Genomic DNA, 15266 nt, shown 5'->3' with positions numbered 1-15266 from the left:
TTTTTATGTCTTAACTTCAACTGCTCACATCATTGCAGGTTAGTTGGGCCGGTTGAATGGCCTGTGTTGTCCGAGGCAAATGCGCCGATAAAGCTGTCTTCGGGATTATCGCTCACTCCATGTGCGTGTAACACAGAACAAAACGTATCCTTATGATCGTGCTGGACACAGCTTGTCTTCCGCTCCACTTGAAACGAAATTCAATCAGATTTAGGCAAACTCGGAAGAATAAGTGGTGTAATGTTTACATCAGGTTTATTCTTATGATGAGTATAGTAAGCCACGGCAAGGCTTGCGCCTACAGGCTCCTGACTAGGCAGCCTGCACAGCATCCCTACCGAGCTCTGACCCGCACAGCAGACGCAGCCGGCGCAGCGCTGTGACGGCATTCTTCGTTCCACGCGACTGTCCAAAACAGCGTGCCTTCTCCCCTGCTGGAGAAGATGTTCTGTACTGTTCAACCGGTGATAATAAACTGTGATTCGTTTCAATGACGCTGTAGTGGTATGACAGCCAATATACGAGGGCAGTTCAATAAGTAATGCAACACATTTTTTTTTCGCCCAATTTTGGTTGAAAAAACCGGAAATTCCTTGTGGAATATTTTCAAACATTCCCGCTTCGTCTCGTATAGTTTGATTGACTTCCGACAGGTGGCAGCGCTGTACGGAGCTGTTAAAATGGCGTCTGTAACGGATGTGCGTTGCAAACAACGGGCAGTGATCGAGTTTCTTTTGGCGGAAAACCAGGGCATCTCAGATATTCATAGGCGCTTGCAGAATGTCTACGGTGATCTGGCAGTGGACAAAAGCACGGTGAGTCGTTGGGCAAAGCGTGTGTCATCATCGCCGCAAGGTCAAGCAAGACTGTCTGATCTCCCGCGTGCGGGCCGGCCGTGCACAGCTGTGACTCCTGCAATGGCGGAGCGTGCGAACACACTCGTTCGAGATGATCGACGGATCACCATCAAACAACTCAGTGCTCAACTTGACATCTCTGTTGGTAGTGCTGTCACAATTGTTCACCAGTTGGGATATTCAAAGGTTTGTTCCCGCTGGGTCCCTCGTTGTCTAACCGAACACCATAAAGAGCAAAGGAGAACCATCTGTGCGGAATTGCTTGCTCGTCATGTGGCTGAGGGTGACAATTTCTTGACAAAGACTGTTACAGGCGATGAAACATGGGTTCATCACTTCGAACCTGAAACAAAACGGCAATCAATGGAGTGGCGCCACACCCACTCCCCTACCAAGAAAAAGTTTAAAGCCATACCCTCAGCCGGTAAAGTCATGGTTACAGTCTTCTGGGACGCTGAAGGGGTTATTCTGTTCGATGTCCTTCCCCATGGTCAAACGATCAACTCTGAAGTGTATTGTGCTACTCTTCAGAAATTGAAGAAACGACTTCAGCGTGTTCGTAGGCACAAAAATCTGAACGAACTTCTCCTTCTTCATGACGACGCAAGACCTCACACAAGTCTTCGCACCCGAGAGGAGCTCACAAAACTTCAGTGGACTGTTCTTCCTCATGCACCCTACAGCCCCGATCTCGCACCGTCGGATTTCCATATGTTTGGCCCAATGAAGGACGCAATCCGTGGGAGGCACTACGCGGATGATGAAGAAGTTATTGATGCAGTACGACGTTGGCTCCGACATCGACCAGTAGAATGGTACCGTGCAGGCATATAGTCCCTCATTTCAAGGTGGCGTAAGGCCGTAGCATTGAATGGAGATTACGTTGAAAAATAGTGTTGTGTAGCTAAAAGATTGGGGAATAACCTGGTGTATTTCAATGCTGAATAAAACAACCCCTGTTTCAGAAAAAAAATGTGTTGCATTACTTATTGAACTGCCCTCGTACACCAGCTCCTATACCATTGCCTCCGGTAAAAAATAGTATAAGTAAATTACAGAGACCTAACAATGGAGAAGAGTTATCTGTGCTATCAGAATTACAAATATTTTTATCTGTTTCTTTCTTTTTTTTTTTTTGTAGAAGAAGGATGAGTGGTTTTTGTTTCATTGTCTTGTCGATTCTGCGGTCCTCACTGACGGACGTTAAATTTTCACAGTCTGTATCTGATACAATTATTTGTGGTAGGAATATAATTTTGTTGAATACATATGAGAGTAATAATCGCTGTGCGTAATTTTGTGAGTAGCTCGTACCTATCCTGTATATGATTCAGTACGTAATAATTACAGTTGCCCTGGCTATTTCTGTGTAGGCTCATTGTTGTAGTGACGCCATTAATGACAAAAGTTATGTAAGTTCTTCCAAGAGACATGTAATACTAAAAGCATAAAAAGAATAATTTTAATAATGCGAAAACGGCGTCCTGCAATATTTTTCAATTCATATTAGGCCAGAGGTACAGTTTTTATTAATAACAATATCAATAAATGCTTACGCTGATATTGCACATAGGCAGATGTCCTGGAACATCCAGCCCCTCAAGAAAGAGAAATTAAGAATAGTTTAAATGTATTATCGCGTAATAGTTAAAAAGGATTTTAATCCATCTTGAATAGGACGGATGTCTTCCGTTGGGATGTGTATGCTATTGCAGGTGATAGCACCCTGAGAAAAATCAGACGTGGCTTTTAACATACATAGCGCCGGCCGCGGTGGTCTAGCGGTTATAGGCGCTCAGTTCGGAACCGCGCGACTGCTACGGTCCAGGTTCGAATCCTGCCTCGGGCATGGATGTTTGTGATGTCCTTAGGTTAGTCTGGTTTAAGTAGTTCTAAGTTCTAGGGTACTGATGACCACAGATGTTAAGTCCCATAGTGCTCAGAGCCATTTTCTAACATACATAAAAGAGAAAAGATTCATTATTTCTCTTTTCCAAAACTATTTCATACAGTAAGAATAGTGGCACGGTTATCGTTGCATGAATTATTCAATCTATCATTTATTATCATTTAAAATTAAGCGTTACTCCCAAGCTCGGCTTCCTACACCACCTCACCTGCTCAACCTTCACTCCCACTAAATGTTCTGACTCGAGGGGTGACCTCCACAGTGTTACCACCCTTCATTTTAGTTTCATCTAAAGCTGTTTTGACTTTTCTACATGCTGAGTCAGTCCTCCACACAGTAATTCCTTTTTCGATTTCTTCACAGCTTTCCTGCAGCCATTTCGCCTTGTCTGCCGTGCATTTCCTTATCATTTTGTTCCTAAGGTATTTATATTTCTTTATTCCTGTCTTTCCCTGGACATTTTTGTACTTCCTTCTTTCACCAACTAATTGAAGTAATTAAATTGGTTCAAATGGCTCTGAGCACTATGGGACTTAACATCTGAGGTCATCAGTCCCCTAGAACTTAGAACTGCTCAAACCTAACTAACCTAAGGACATCACACACATCCATGCCCAAAGCAGGATTCGAACCTGCGACCGTTCGAGACTGAAGCGCCCAGAACCGCTTGGCCACAACGGCCGGCTTGAAGTAACTCTTCTGTTTCAAGGTTTCTTCGAAGTTACCTTCCTTGCAGGTACGTTTGTCTGTCCAAAAATTGTACTGCCCTATTTGAAGATGTACACTCCTCTTCAGCTACATTACGTGTTGTGGTATTCCTTATCACAGTACTGACATCCTTGGTGAACGTCAAACGCCTCTCATCATTGCTCAGAAGTTCAGCTTCCCACTTCCTTTCACACTGATTCTCCCAGACGATTCTCTTAGACTTCAGTCTACACCATTACTAAATTGCGATCTGAGTCTGTATCTGCTCTTAGGATGCCTTATAATCCAGTATCTGATTTCGGTATCTCTGCCTGAACATGATGCAATACAGCTGGAATCTTACTGTGACTTCGGATTTTTTTCCAGGCAAACGAAATGTGTGAGAAAAGTAACGAGCCGGCAACACTGTGAGCGATATGACAACGTCGTGTTGCTCTACTTGCGTAGTCCGGTGTGTTCATCCATTCCACGTGCTCCGTCCGAATTTCAGCTCCATACAGCCATCACGTGATTTTTGAGAGCGCCATTGGTGAAGCTGTGTTTTTCCTGTGAGTTACGAAAATAGAACAACGGAATTAAGAGCAATGTTAAGCCATCACGTTTTGTGTTAAATTTGGGGAATCCGCGAATGTGACCTTCGAAAAGTTGAATCAGGCCTATGAGGAAGTTTCCGTAGCAAAAAGCACAAGTTTTTTGCTGGAACAAATCATTTTTGGAAAGCGGAGATCGAAAAACGCAAATCAAAGATCGAAGCAATGCTCATTTGCCTTTTATTACAGTAGGGGTACCGTGCATAGAGATTTTCTTCCTGCGGGACTTACAAAGATATCCTTGAAAGGTTCAGGAAAAGGGTACATCGGGTGGGACCACACATTGCGGAAAACTGGATGTTGCATCATGACAACGCCCTATGTCACACGGCCACTTGCATCACGGAATTTTTTACCTCAAAACGCTTTCCGCTTTTGCCACGCCTCGCCTGTTCACCTGATCTGTGTCTCTTTTCTTTTCCCGAAACTGAAAAATGTCTTAAAAGGTCGTCATTTTGGGATTCTGGAGAACATTTAAAAGAATGTGACCGACATGTTGAAGGCCCTAGCAGTTGAAGCCTTTCAGAGTTACTACCAAGATTGTGAACAACAATTCGGCCAGTGGTATCGCTGCCAAAGCGAACTGCTTTGAAGGGGCAGTATTGGTGTTTCAAAAAAAAATGAAAGCTTTGGTAGGTAAAGAATCAGTCTCACTACTTTTCTCATACACATCTTGCCTTCTCCTCTTGTGATTCTTAAAAAGAGTATTCGTTGTTAACATCTGGAATTTATTTATTTATTTAGTTAATTCCTAAGGGACCAAACTGCTCGGGTCATCGGTCCCTAGACTTACATACGACTTAAACTACCTTAAACTAACTTTTGGTAAGATCAACACATGCATCCATACCCGAGGGAGGACTCGAACCGCCGGCGGGAGGGGCCGCGCAATCCGTGACATGACGCCTCAAACCGCGCGGAATTTGTTGCAGAACTCAATTGGTCTCTCTGCTGACGTAATCCTACTACCAAGCCCATATTATCCTATAAGCTTTTTTTCTGTTGCTCCCCCAGTAACCGTGTTCCAGTCCCCTGTGATTATTAGATTTTTATCTCCTCTTACATATTGAATTATCCATTAAATTTTTTTTGTATAAATTCTCTATCTCTTCATTTTCTTCCTACTACGCCGGAGTGTAACTCTAAACTGTTGCTGTTAGCATTGATTTGCTGTCTAATCTGATGAGCAGAACCCAACCATTGAATTGTTCATAGCAACACAATATCTGCTGTATCTTCCTAATCATAACGAATCCTACTCCTGTTATAAAATTTTCTGCTGTATTCGTCTAACTATAAATCCTTATGTTCTTCTATTTCACTTCACTGACCTCACTTTATCTAGACTGAGCTTTTGCATTTCCGTTTTCACATTCTCTAGCTTCCCTACAACGTTTCACGTGCTGACATTCCCCACTCCGAATCGTAAAATGTTGTGCTTCCGTTGATCATTCTATATTTTTCTCATGGTCAGCTCCCTCTTGCAGCCCCTTCCAGAGATCCGAAAGGAGCACTAAGTCGGAATCTTTTGGCAATGGAGAGATCATAATGACAATTTTTCAGTTACATATTTACATGTTCTACGGATACACAGTATGTCTCTTTAATGTAGTAATTTCCACTGCCTTCTGCATCCTCATGCCGTCGATCGTTAGTGATTCTTCCGGCTTTTAGGGGTAGTTTCCCATGCCATGGGCAGGAGAGGGCCCTGAACCTCAATCCGCTCCTCCGGTCTCTTTGACAAGACCTTTGCCAGAACGAGGATGACTTCTTGTACCGTAAGCGTTCGGCCACCATTACTGATGATTTTTATCTAGAACTTAAGCATTGCCTGAGTTCGAAACCAGGACCGCAGACGCTTTTGATTACTTGTCAAAGACGCTAAACCATGGGTCCGCATATAGCACCTTAGTAAACTTTAAAACACAAAGTTCCGGTAATGAGAGAAGTGACTGAATTCCCTTATCTATGAAGCAAGAGATGACTGGAACGAAAAATATAGAGGAAAAAATTTAGCGGAGGCGAAGAAATCTCTAATCAACAATAAAACTCTATTGGTTTATAAAACTGACATGGAAATTGGAAAGAAGTTGCTGAATCTGAACTTTATGAATACAGCGTTGGTACTGGGCTGCAGAAAAGAACAAAATTAATAACCTTGTAAAAACTATCGTCAAAATTTTAAAAATAAACTGAGGAGAGGAGGAGATAAGTGTTTAACGTTCCGTCGACAACGAGATCATTAGAAACAGAGAACAAGCTAGGATTACGGAAGGATGGGGAAGGAAATCGGTCTTGCCCTTTCAAGGGAACCATCCCGGCATTTGCCTGAAACAATTTAGGAAAATCACGGGAAACCTAAAGCATGATGGCAGGAAGCGGGTTTGAACCGTAGCCCTCCCGAATGCGAGTCCGGTGTCATATCCATTGCGCCACTTCGCACACATAAGTGGGAAGAGGTAGCCGGAAACGAAGAGATAATAGGAAGGATAGGGAAGAAAATAAAACATCAGATGAAAGGAGACGCTAGCCGAATTAACTGCTATGGCGCTGGAAATGCTAGAAGTACTAGCAATAAGAAGGAAAAACCTAGAAGAAACTGTTGCGAATATTGCGATGCGATAAGTGCTAACAGAAGAAGAAAGATGAACACAAAATTGGAAGGGATGGAAACATAAAACCGATGTTAAAAGATGTTTCAATTGTTACGGCTTAATTAATATTACAAAGTACTTTCTATTAGTGGCAATCAGACAGACTGTAACAACAGTGCAACGAAATCTTAATATTTTCGATGTGTATCGTAAAGCATAAAGACTGATTAAATAAGCGTGTTGCTAATGAAGCATAACATACAGTAACACTCTTGGTGCAGATGGTATCAATCGTCCTATATATTCGTTTACTCATTCATATATTATGCAGACAGCACGGCAGATGCGGAGCTACAGGTACGTCGTGCGAGTCAAGAAATGCATTATTGGAGTGAAGAGGCTAGCAAAATCAGGTTCTATAAATTAAACTAACAATCACATAGCATTAACGCCTTTGTGTTGCAAACATACAGTATTCCCGGCAGCGCCCCGGAAAATAGAGAATCTGAGTATACACGGTTAGTAACTAATATAAAAACTGATCACTTTGTTCACAGAAAGCAAAGAAATTGGATTACGTTGTGTAGTACTTTCTGATGATCGATCGTCTACGATATGCAGTTCCCATGTGCTGAAATGGTAGCTGAACTGGTGAAATTGTTTTGTTTGTGAGACGTGCACAGTTGCTGTCTACTGGAAAACATACATACATGAACCGAAATACGTGCACTCGAATTCCACATCGATCTTTCCTGCATTCGAACGGTCAGAAAATGACTTAGAGAATTTCGTTCCATGCATATTTTCGGAAGAAATGATTGCCGGAACAAGACAATTTGGCAGCAGTACTATCACGTGTGTGATACTCATAAACTAGAGTATTATTGTTACTTGTGACAGCTAAACATAAAATGGTTCAAATGGCTCTGAGCACTATGGGACTTAACATCTGTGGTCATCAGTCCCCTAGAACCTAGAACTACTTAAACCTAACTAACCTAAGGACATCACACACATCCATTCCCGAGGCAGGATTCGAACCTGCGACCGTAGCAGTCGCGCGGTTCCGGACTGCGGGCCTAGAACCGCTAGACCACCGCGGCCGGCTAGCTAAACATACATTTTACATGTAGCAGGGGAGTGGTGGTAGTCAAATTAAGCCCTGCTCCCTCGAGTAGTTTTATTACCCATGATAGGTAAGTGGAGTATGATTTGCCATTTACAGAATGGCTCTTTCACGTGTATGGTGGAAAAAGCTGATGTGATTCTACCACATTAACGTTGTTATGACCAAAAAAGTGCAGGAAAATAGGTCATTGTACGAAAATGCAGATGACTGCTACATTTTTGGGTTACCATGTCGGAAAAAGGCGGATGCCTGACTCAGACTCGTTGGATGTATCTTAGATATAAATCAACTGCGAAGAATTTGTCTACGAAACACTTATTCAACCAATTTTGAGAACTACCCGTACCAGGTTAGGTTAATAGAATAGGTAACACTTCTTCAACTGATTTTGAGTACTATTCGAACTCATACTGGGCCATATCAACACGAAATTTGCGTTGTTCTTCTTAACAACACAAGCACTGCAGTATCGTATTTATCTGCCGGAACTAGGCAGTGACATTCGATTAAAATGTCCTCTCCTGTATGGCTAGTATATGTTTTGACACAGGAAAAACGACATATGGAAGTTTGGATCTCACTGTGAGTCGTACATGAATAGCCAAAGCAGTTAAGCCGACCACCCGGGTAAAGTAGGAAATCCGGGTTCGAGTCCAAGTTCAGCACAGATTTTCACTGTTGGTATTCTCTTATACAGCTGACCGTTGTTCGTATTCACAATTGGAAATACATTTTCTGTAACCAATATATTGCTTCCACCTACTCCCAAAAAGGCCATGAAGGTTAGTCTAGAGAGATTCGTACTCACACAGAGACTTATTAGCAATCGTTCTTCGAGTGAACCATTCGCCACTGGAACAGAAAAAGGAGGGAATGACAAAGTATCCTTCACCGCACATCGTAGGGTAGCTTTAGAGTACAGATGGGGTAGATGTATAATTGGGATCTACTGTGACTTATCAAAGGCATTTGACTGAGTCGATCATAATGTTCTACCTGAGAAATTAAGCTTCTGTGGGATACATGATTTGTTTAATTCTTGTTTAAGGAAATCTAGACGTGGAAATGACCTAAAAATTTGAAAAGTTCTGTTTTGTTTTATGGAGATTACAATTTGCTTATGATTTCAAAGAGGTATTGTTTGTTAAATTTTCACTATTTATTTGGTCTGCATATGGCAGTAACATGTTAATAATCTTTGCTGTCATACATTTTCTGCAAATGGCTGAAGTAGAAAGACGTGCTGAAGCCATTTCCAAGGAATCCAGTGTAAGCGAGAGCTCCTTGAAAATAAGTGCAAAGGACATAGAACTGGCTAGGCAACAGGAATATACAGTTTGAATCTACTGAAAGAGTCATTTGGTGTGATAAAGCTACAGTAACGTTCCTTTTCTCATTTTCTAGAAACTACAGTTGTAATACTTAATATACATATAGTTTCACAATAGTTTAAGTTGTATTTGCCAAATATCTCCAAAGTGAAGGTTGTGATGATGTATTTGTCTTATGCCTAAAATGTGCTAGAAATGTGCTGGTGAGTGTATACTACATATTAAAGTGAATGGTAATTCTTAAGCAAAATATAGGTTAGGAGACACAAAATTTTGTTATTTCCTCAAACATACTCCAATTTACAAAATGTGAGGCGTTATACAATGTAGCTGTTGAGAGAATCCTGCCACTGAATGGTGATTGACAAGCAATGCTCCAGGTAATGGTACTGCAATAAATGTGGTTTCACAATTCATTTTGCAGACAAATTGTAGTAGTAATTAAACACATAAATAAATACTGTTGCTAACACTACTTTACCTAAAACCGTTCAGTGTTACCATAAAACTGCAACTTCCCATGTGTTATGTAACAAGAGTAATGTACTCATGAAGAACTGTGTGAAAATTCTCCCTGTTCTCATGTACAGGTACCTTGTGTAACGATTTTACACTAGGATGTTTCAGTAAAGCCCATATTACCTTAATGAAGGTCAATCACAAGGGGTACTCCATATGAGTCAATCATAGGTTCATTACTTTACTCTCTGTTTACGATCCTCCTTTTTATTTGAAGCAGGAGTCAAAATTGGTCATTTTTGCATATGGTGCAGACATTACTGTCAAGCCAATCACAGAAGATCCCACAAGAAAAATAGTAAATGACGTTTTTGTTAAACTTATTATTTGGTTTTACACAAGTATATAATTGCTTTAAACTTGAAAAAAAAACAAAGGTCATTCAGTTTTGTAATTTAACAGCAAAAAACAGTAAACTGTATTAAAAGTTCTAAGTTTGTGTGAGCATGTTTACGAAAATTTAAATTGGAGAAAAACATATATTAGGCGTACTGAAGCATATAGGTTCAAGCATTTTTATCACAAGAATAATAGCCAACTTTAGGACTGTAGAAAGCAGTAAGTTAACATACTCTGACCATTACCATTTACAGGATACCGTTACCATTTACAGGATGATATTATGGAGAAAGTACCCACTTACACAAAAAGTATTCATTGCACAAAAGAAAATAAAAGGTTATGTGTACTCGTATATCACACATATACATCGTGCAGGCATCTGCTTAAGTAACTGGGTTATTAACCACTCTCCCCACGTATATTCATTCACTCACGGCGTTTATTGTGAACAGCCCTTTGCGGTTTGATGGTAATAAAGATACGGTGAATATTTTCCGTACATCCTTCTAGTGAATTCAACTTTGCCACAGAAAGGAATACAATACTCAGCCATAAAACACTTCGATAATTTGCCCATTGAAATGAAATATACGACAGTAGAAGTGTTTTCAAATGTAGATTAAAGTTATTTCTCCTTAAAAACTCCTTCCGTACCAAAGATAAATTCTTGATACAAATAATCTACTACAAACCTGTAAATTACTACCGTATACTGGGTGTAATAGGTAAAGGTGCAGATATTTTTGTATGTGGTTCCTTAATACACTCCTGGAAATGGAAAAAAGAACACATTGACACCGGTGTGTCAGACCCACCATACTTGCTCCGGACACTGCGAGAGGGCTGTACAAGCAATGATCACACGCACGGCACAGCGGACACACCAGGAACCGCGGTTTTGGCCGTCGAATGGCGCTAGCTGCGCAGCATTTGTGCACCGCCGCCGTCAGTGTCAGCCAGTTTGCCGTGGCATACGGAGCTCCATCGCAGTCTTTAACACTGGTAGCATGCCGCGACAGCGTGGACGTGAACCGTATGTGCAGTTGACGGACTTTGAGCGAGGGCGTATAGTGGGCATGCGGGAGGCCGGGTGGACGTACCGCCGAATTGCTCAACACGTGGGGCGTGAGGTCTCCACAGTACATCGATGTTGTCGCCAGTGGTCGGCGGAAGGTGCACGTGCCCGTCCACCTGGGACCGGACCGCAGCGACGCACGGATGCACGCCAAGACCGTAGGATCCTACGCAGTGCCGTAGGGGGCCGCACCGCCACTTCCCAGCAAATTAGGGACACTGTTGCTCCTGGGGTATCGGCAAGGACCATTCGCAACCGTCTCCATGAAGCTGGGCTACGGTCCAGCACACCGTTAGGCCGTCTTCCGCTCACGCCCCAACATCGTGCAGCACGCCTCCAGTGGTGTCGCGACAGGCGTGAATGGAGGGACGAATGGAGACGTGTCGTCTTCAGCGATGAGAGTCGCTTCTGCCTTGGTGCCAATGATGGTCGTATGCGTGTTTGGCGCCGTGCAGGTGAGCGCCACAATCAGGACTGCATTCGACCGAGGCACACAGGGCCAACACCCGGCATCATGGTGTGGGGAGCGATCTCCTACACTGGCCGTACACCACTGGTGATCGTCGAGGGGACACTGAATAGTGCACGGTACATCCAAACCGTCATCGAACCCATCGTTCTACCATTCCTAGACCGGCAAGGGAACTTGCTGTTCCAACAGGACAATGCACGTCCGCATGTATCCCGTGCCACCCAACGTGCTCTAGAAGGTGTAAGTCAACTACCCTGGCCAGCAAGATCTCCGGATCTGTCCCCCATTGAGCATGTTTGGGACTGGATGAAGCGTCGTCTCACGCGGTCTGCACGTCCAGCACGAACGCTGGTCCAACTGAGGCGCCAGGTGGAAATGGCATGGCAAGCCGTTCCACAGGACTACATCCAGCATCTCTACGATCGTCTCCATGGGAGAACAGCAGCCTGCATTGCTGCGAAAGGTGGATATACACTGTACTAGTGCCGACATTGTGCATGCTCTGTTGCCTGTGTCTATGTGCCTGTGGTTCTGTCAGTGTGATCATGTGATGTATCTGACCCCAGGAATGTGTCAATAAAGTTTCCCCTTCCTGGGACAATGAATTCACGGTGTTCTTATTTCAATTTCCAGGAGTGTATGTACACACAATATCTTTGTTATTTTTTCTTTGTGTCGAACAGTCTTCCCACAAACACGTCACATGCTTTACAGCCTCAAGTCTTCTTCGTTACTGTAACAGCACCAATAAGTGGACTTCGCTTCTCGATATAGACTAACCATTTTGTGCCCACGTATTCAGACTTCAACACCTGACCTGCTGCCTCGGGGAAAATAAATATTAATGACATGTTCTTGTCACATGTACTTCGAGATACTAACCAACCTAAAAATATACTTCTCCTAACAGCTATAATTATTAGTCTGCAAATGAAGAAAATACTGATGTAATGTCCTTCAGTACTCGTACATCTTCCTTAGACGCCAACAGAAATATCTGCACCTATACCCATTAAACTACATATACATACACTCGTGTGTGTGTGTGTGTGTGTGTGTGTGTGTGTGTGTGTGTGTGTGTGCGCGTGAAAGGCCATCACAAGTTGTCAATCCTTATAAGCAGCTGGAATCAACATTTTTCTCCATCTCTTCGCTCTTAGCTACTCCTTGATTCGTCAGTCTTGCTGTAACTTTTTACTTGCTAAACTGTTGTAACTGTGTTCACTGTTAAAAACTTAAACAAACGGTATCGTTGTTCCAGAATAATATTTATGTAATAATTCGATATGAACCGACTTTCGCTTTGCTAGGCTATCCTTATATATTCCTATACTTTTAAACTTCGAGTATGAAATAGTGAAAGACTTGTTTGTTCAGAGTTTGTTTGTGAATTTCATTATGCTTGCGTTTCTGTGCCCATATGTACTCGCAAGATGTCACATGTCAATGAAAAATAATCTTTGTATAACTACGAACCTTCGCTGATGTTGTGTGGACTATCTGTTTAGTATTAAATTGCCTGGGGATGGCCTAGACAGCAGAAAGCCGGTTCATAATGAACAATGAACTCATTGTTATTGTTGAATATAATAATTCATTTGTTTCTAATATGTCTATGTTGCTCCTAGTACCGACGGAATGTCCCATAAAAATCGTATTGTCTGTCTTAGTACTACACGATAACTTTCAGTAGTTACCCTGTTTTTAGTGTATTGATGCATTCACATTGTAGTAATTATTGTGGTTTACTTTGTTCTACTACCTAAAAACCAGTATTAAAAGACTGTCACTCCCGTACTGGCTGACTTCATTAAGCTTTTATTTCTATACCATAGCATTTTTGTCAATGTTTTTATAAATTCAATAAAACATTATTGACTATCCCCAAACTTAAGTTAAAGCTGTCGTGAACCTGAACATTAGTCTGAAGACCGCAGTGCTTTAACAAGCATTGGGCCTATATGAGATGGTGAAAGGTCTCTGTTGGATTCCTATCATGTTAATTTCTTAAATCTGTTGTCATTTACGGCATAAATTCCACTTCTAAATTTACTGGTGTTTCTGACTCGATCTGGGAGGAGACTGAGCAGTGGGACGTATTACTTTTAGACATAAACAAGAACGATCTGCCACACTACAACACTTTAAAACAAAGTTTATATGTAATTCATGTCACTCAGTCTCATATGGAACCTACATCTGCTTTCTTTTATATAGTGTATATGATAAAATACTGTCATCCCCCTTCCCTTCTGTGTGAAAGGATGAATGAGCAAATGTATTTCTAGTTGCGTGCTTGAGCAGAAAAGCCTGTCTACTGGAGAACAGTAGGACCAACGTTGGAACAGGTAGCTACGCTTTCTATTCTTGGTATGGTCCTGTCCGTCCTTTGTCATGTTGGTATAGGAAGCTGCCTCTCTGGTCACTTCCGATTGTATTTGTGAGGCACCCTCGGTAGGAGCCCACGCCGATCTGTCCGCAGCAAGTGTCTGAAGTGGTAAGATCTCCAGCTAAGCACATCTCTGCTAAGTCTGTAGGACAATGGATTTCTTAAGCTCAGCCTAACTGAAAATTTAATCACCTTTGTTTCAGGTTTAGATCTAAAATATCTTATGTTATCTTAAATTAGAACGCAGTGTAATTCGAGTGTGAAGTTCAGAACATCTTCTAGTAGTTGCTTTGTAACTACTTTGGTAAACTAGACTGGATACCTGGTGAAACAGTTGCTCAGTAATGCAAGGATAACTTCCCCAGATAGCTCACAGCTTTTAACCCGCTTTTATTATCTCGAATATCAGCACCGCTTTCAGAACAACTTAATGCATCAACATTACAATGGTATGCCCTGGTCTTCCTGCCAGCTTTACAGTGACCTGAGCAGCCAGTTATGGGGGTCCCACCGTTTAACATGGACATTGAACAATGAGGCATCGAGGCACTTTTCACGTGTACTAAAGATTGCGAAAGGTGAAAACAGTAATACATAGTTGTCGATTGCACACTAGACCTGTTGATATGGTATTTGCACTTACCCACTGAGCCACACTACTTAATTTATATAATTACTTAAAGGGTATTTGCTACAGAGATCACACAAAATTCATTACATACTCCTCTATCTATTTATTTTTTATTGTACATCTGAACGTTACATAAAAAAACGCTTAGCCTCCTGATGTTAACACTCTCTTAGCCAGCTAACTATTATCAGGCGGAGAACATGTGTGTGAAGAAAGTCGATCTAGGAATTCGTGTACTTACATAAAGCAACTGTAACCTTGCGAAAGAACCGTGGAAAAAGTTTAAAGTGTGTGTCACACATGAATTGCAGGCACAAGTAAACCATTAAAGTAGAAGAACTAAGTGCAGGTAAACTTGAGACTGAGTACTGTCCAACGGCCACGAATGAAAGTCGTTGACAAGTTTCACACGGTGCCTTTGAAGCGCGGAAGCAATAAATGGGGTGGGGAAACGGAGAGTGGTCGAGGGGCCGGTCCGGTGGTTCAGTCGAGGTCCCTCTTCCCGGGCGAGTCGATGCTGTTGAGGTGCTGGTCCTCGCCCTGGGCCTGCTTGATATCCTGGTAGTCGCAGCCGCCCATCCTGCCGCCGATGTAGCACTCCAGCGTGCGCCGCCGCTTGCTGCAAAACACACAGGCAACGTGAAGCAGTCCCTCTCACATCCTGACATTATCAAAAGTCCAGAATGAGATTTTCACTCTGCAGCGGAGTGTGCGCTGATA

General features: G+C 42.3%; 1 protein-coding gene across 1 annotated transcript in view; it reads right to left on the bottom strand.

Annotated features, from left to right (window-relative positions):
• Positions 1-312: 312 nt before the first annotated feature.
• The window catches only part of LOC126143144 (uncharacterized), a 38757-nt gene continuing 23803 nt past the window's right edge, over positions 313-15266 (bottom strand). Inside the window, exons 3-4 of the mRNA XM_049915364.1 lie at positions 14902-15165; positions 313-431 (exon numbers count right to left, since the gene is read on the bottom strand). Coding sequence (XP_049771321.1) covers positions 313-431; positions 14902-15165 — 383 coding nt within the window. The remainder of the gene's footprint in view (positions 432-14901; positions 15166-15266) is intronic.

Source organism: Schistocerca cancellata, chromosome 1, assembly GCF_023864275.1.
Source record: "Schistocerca cancellata isolate TAMUIC-IGC-003103 chromosome 1, iqSchCanc2.1, whole genome shotgun sequence".
Lineage (NCBI taxonomy): Eukaryota > Metazoa > Arthropoda > Insecta > Orthoptera > Acrididae > Schistocerca > Schistocerca cancellata.
The sequence above is the reverse complement of the archived record's forward strand: the minus strand, read 5'-3'. Positions and strand labels throughout refer to the sequence as shown.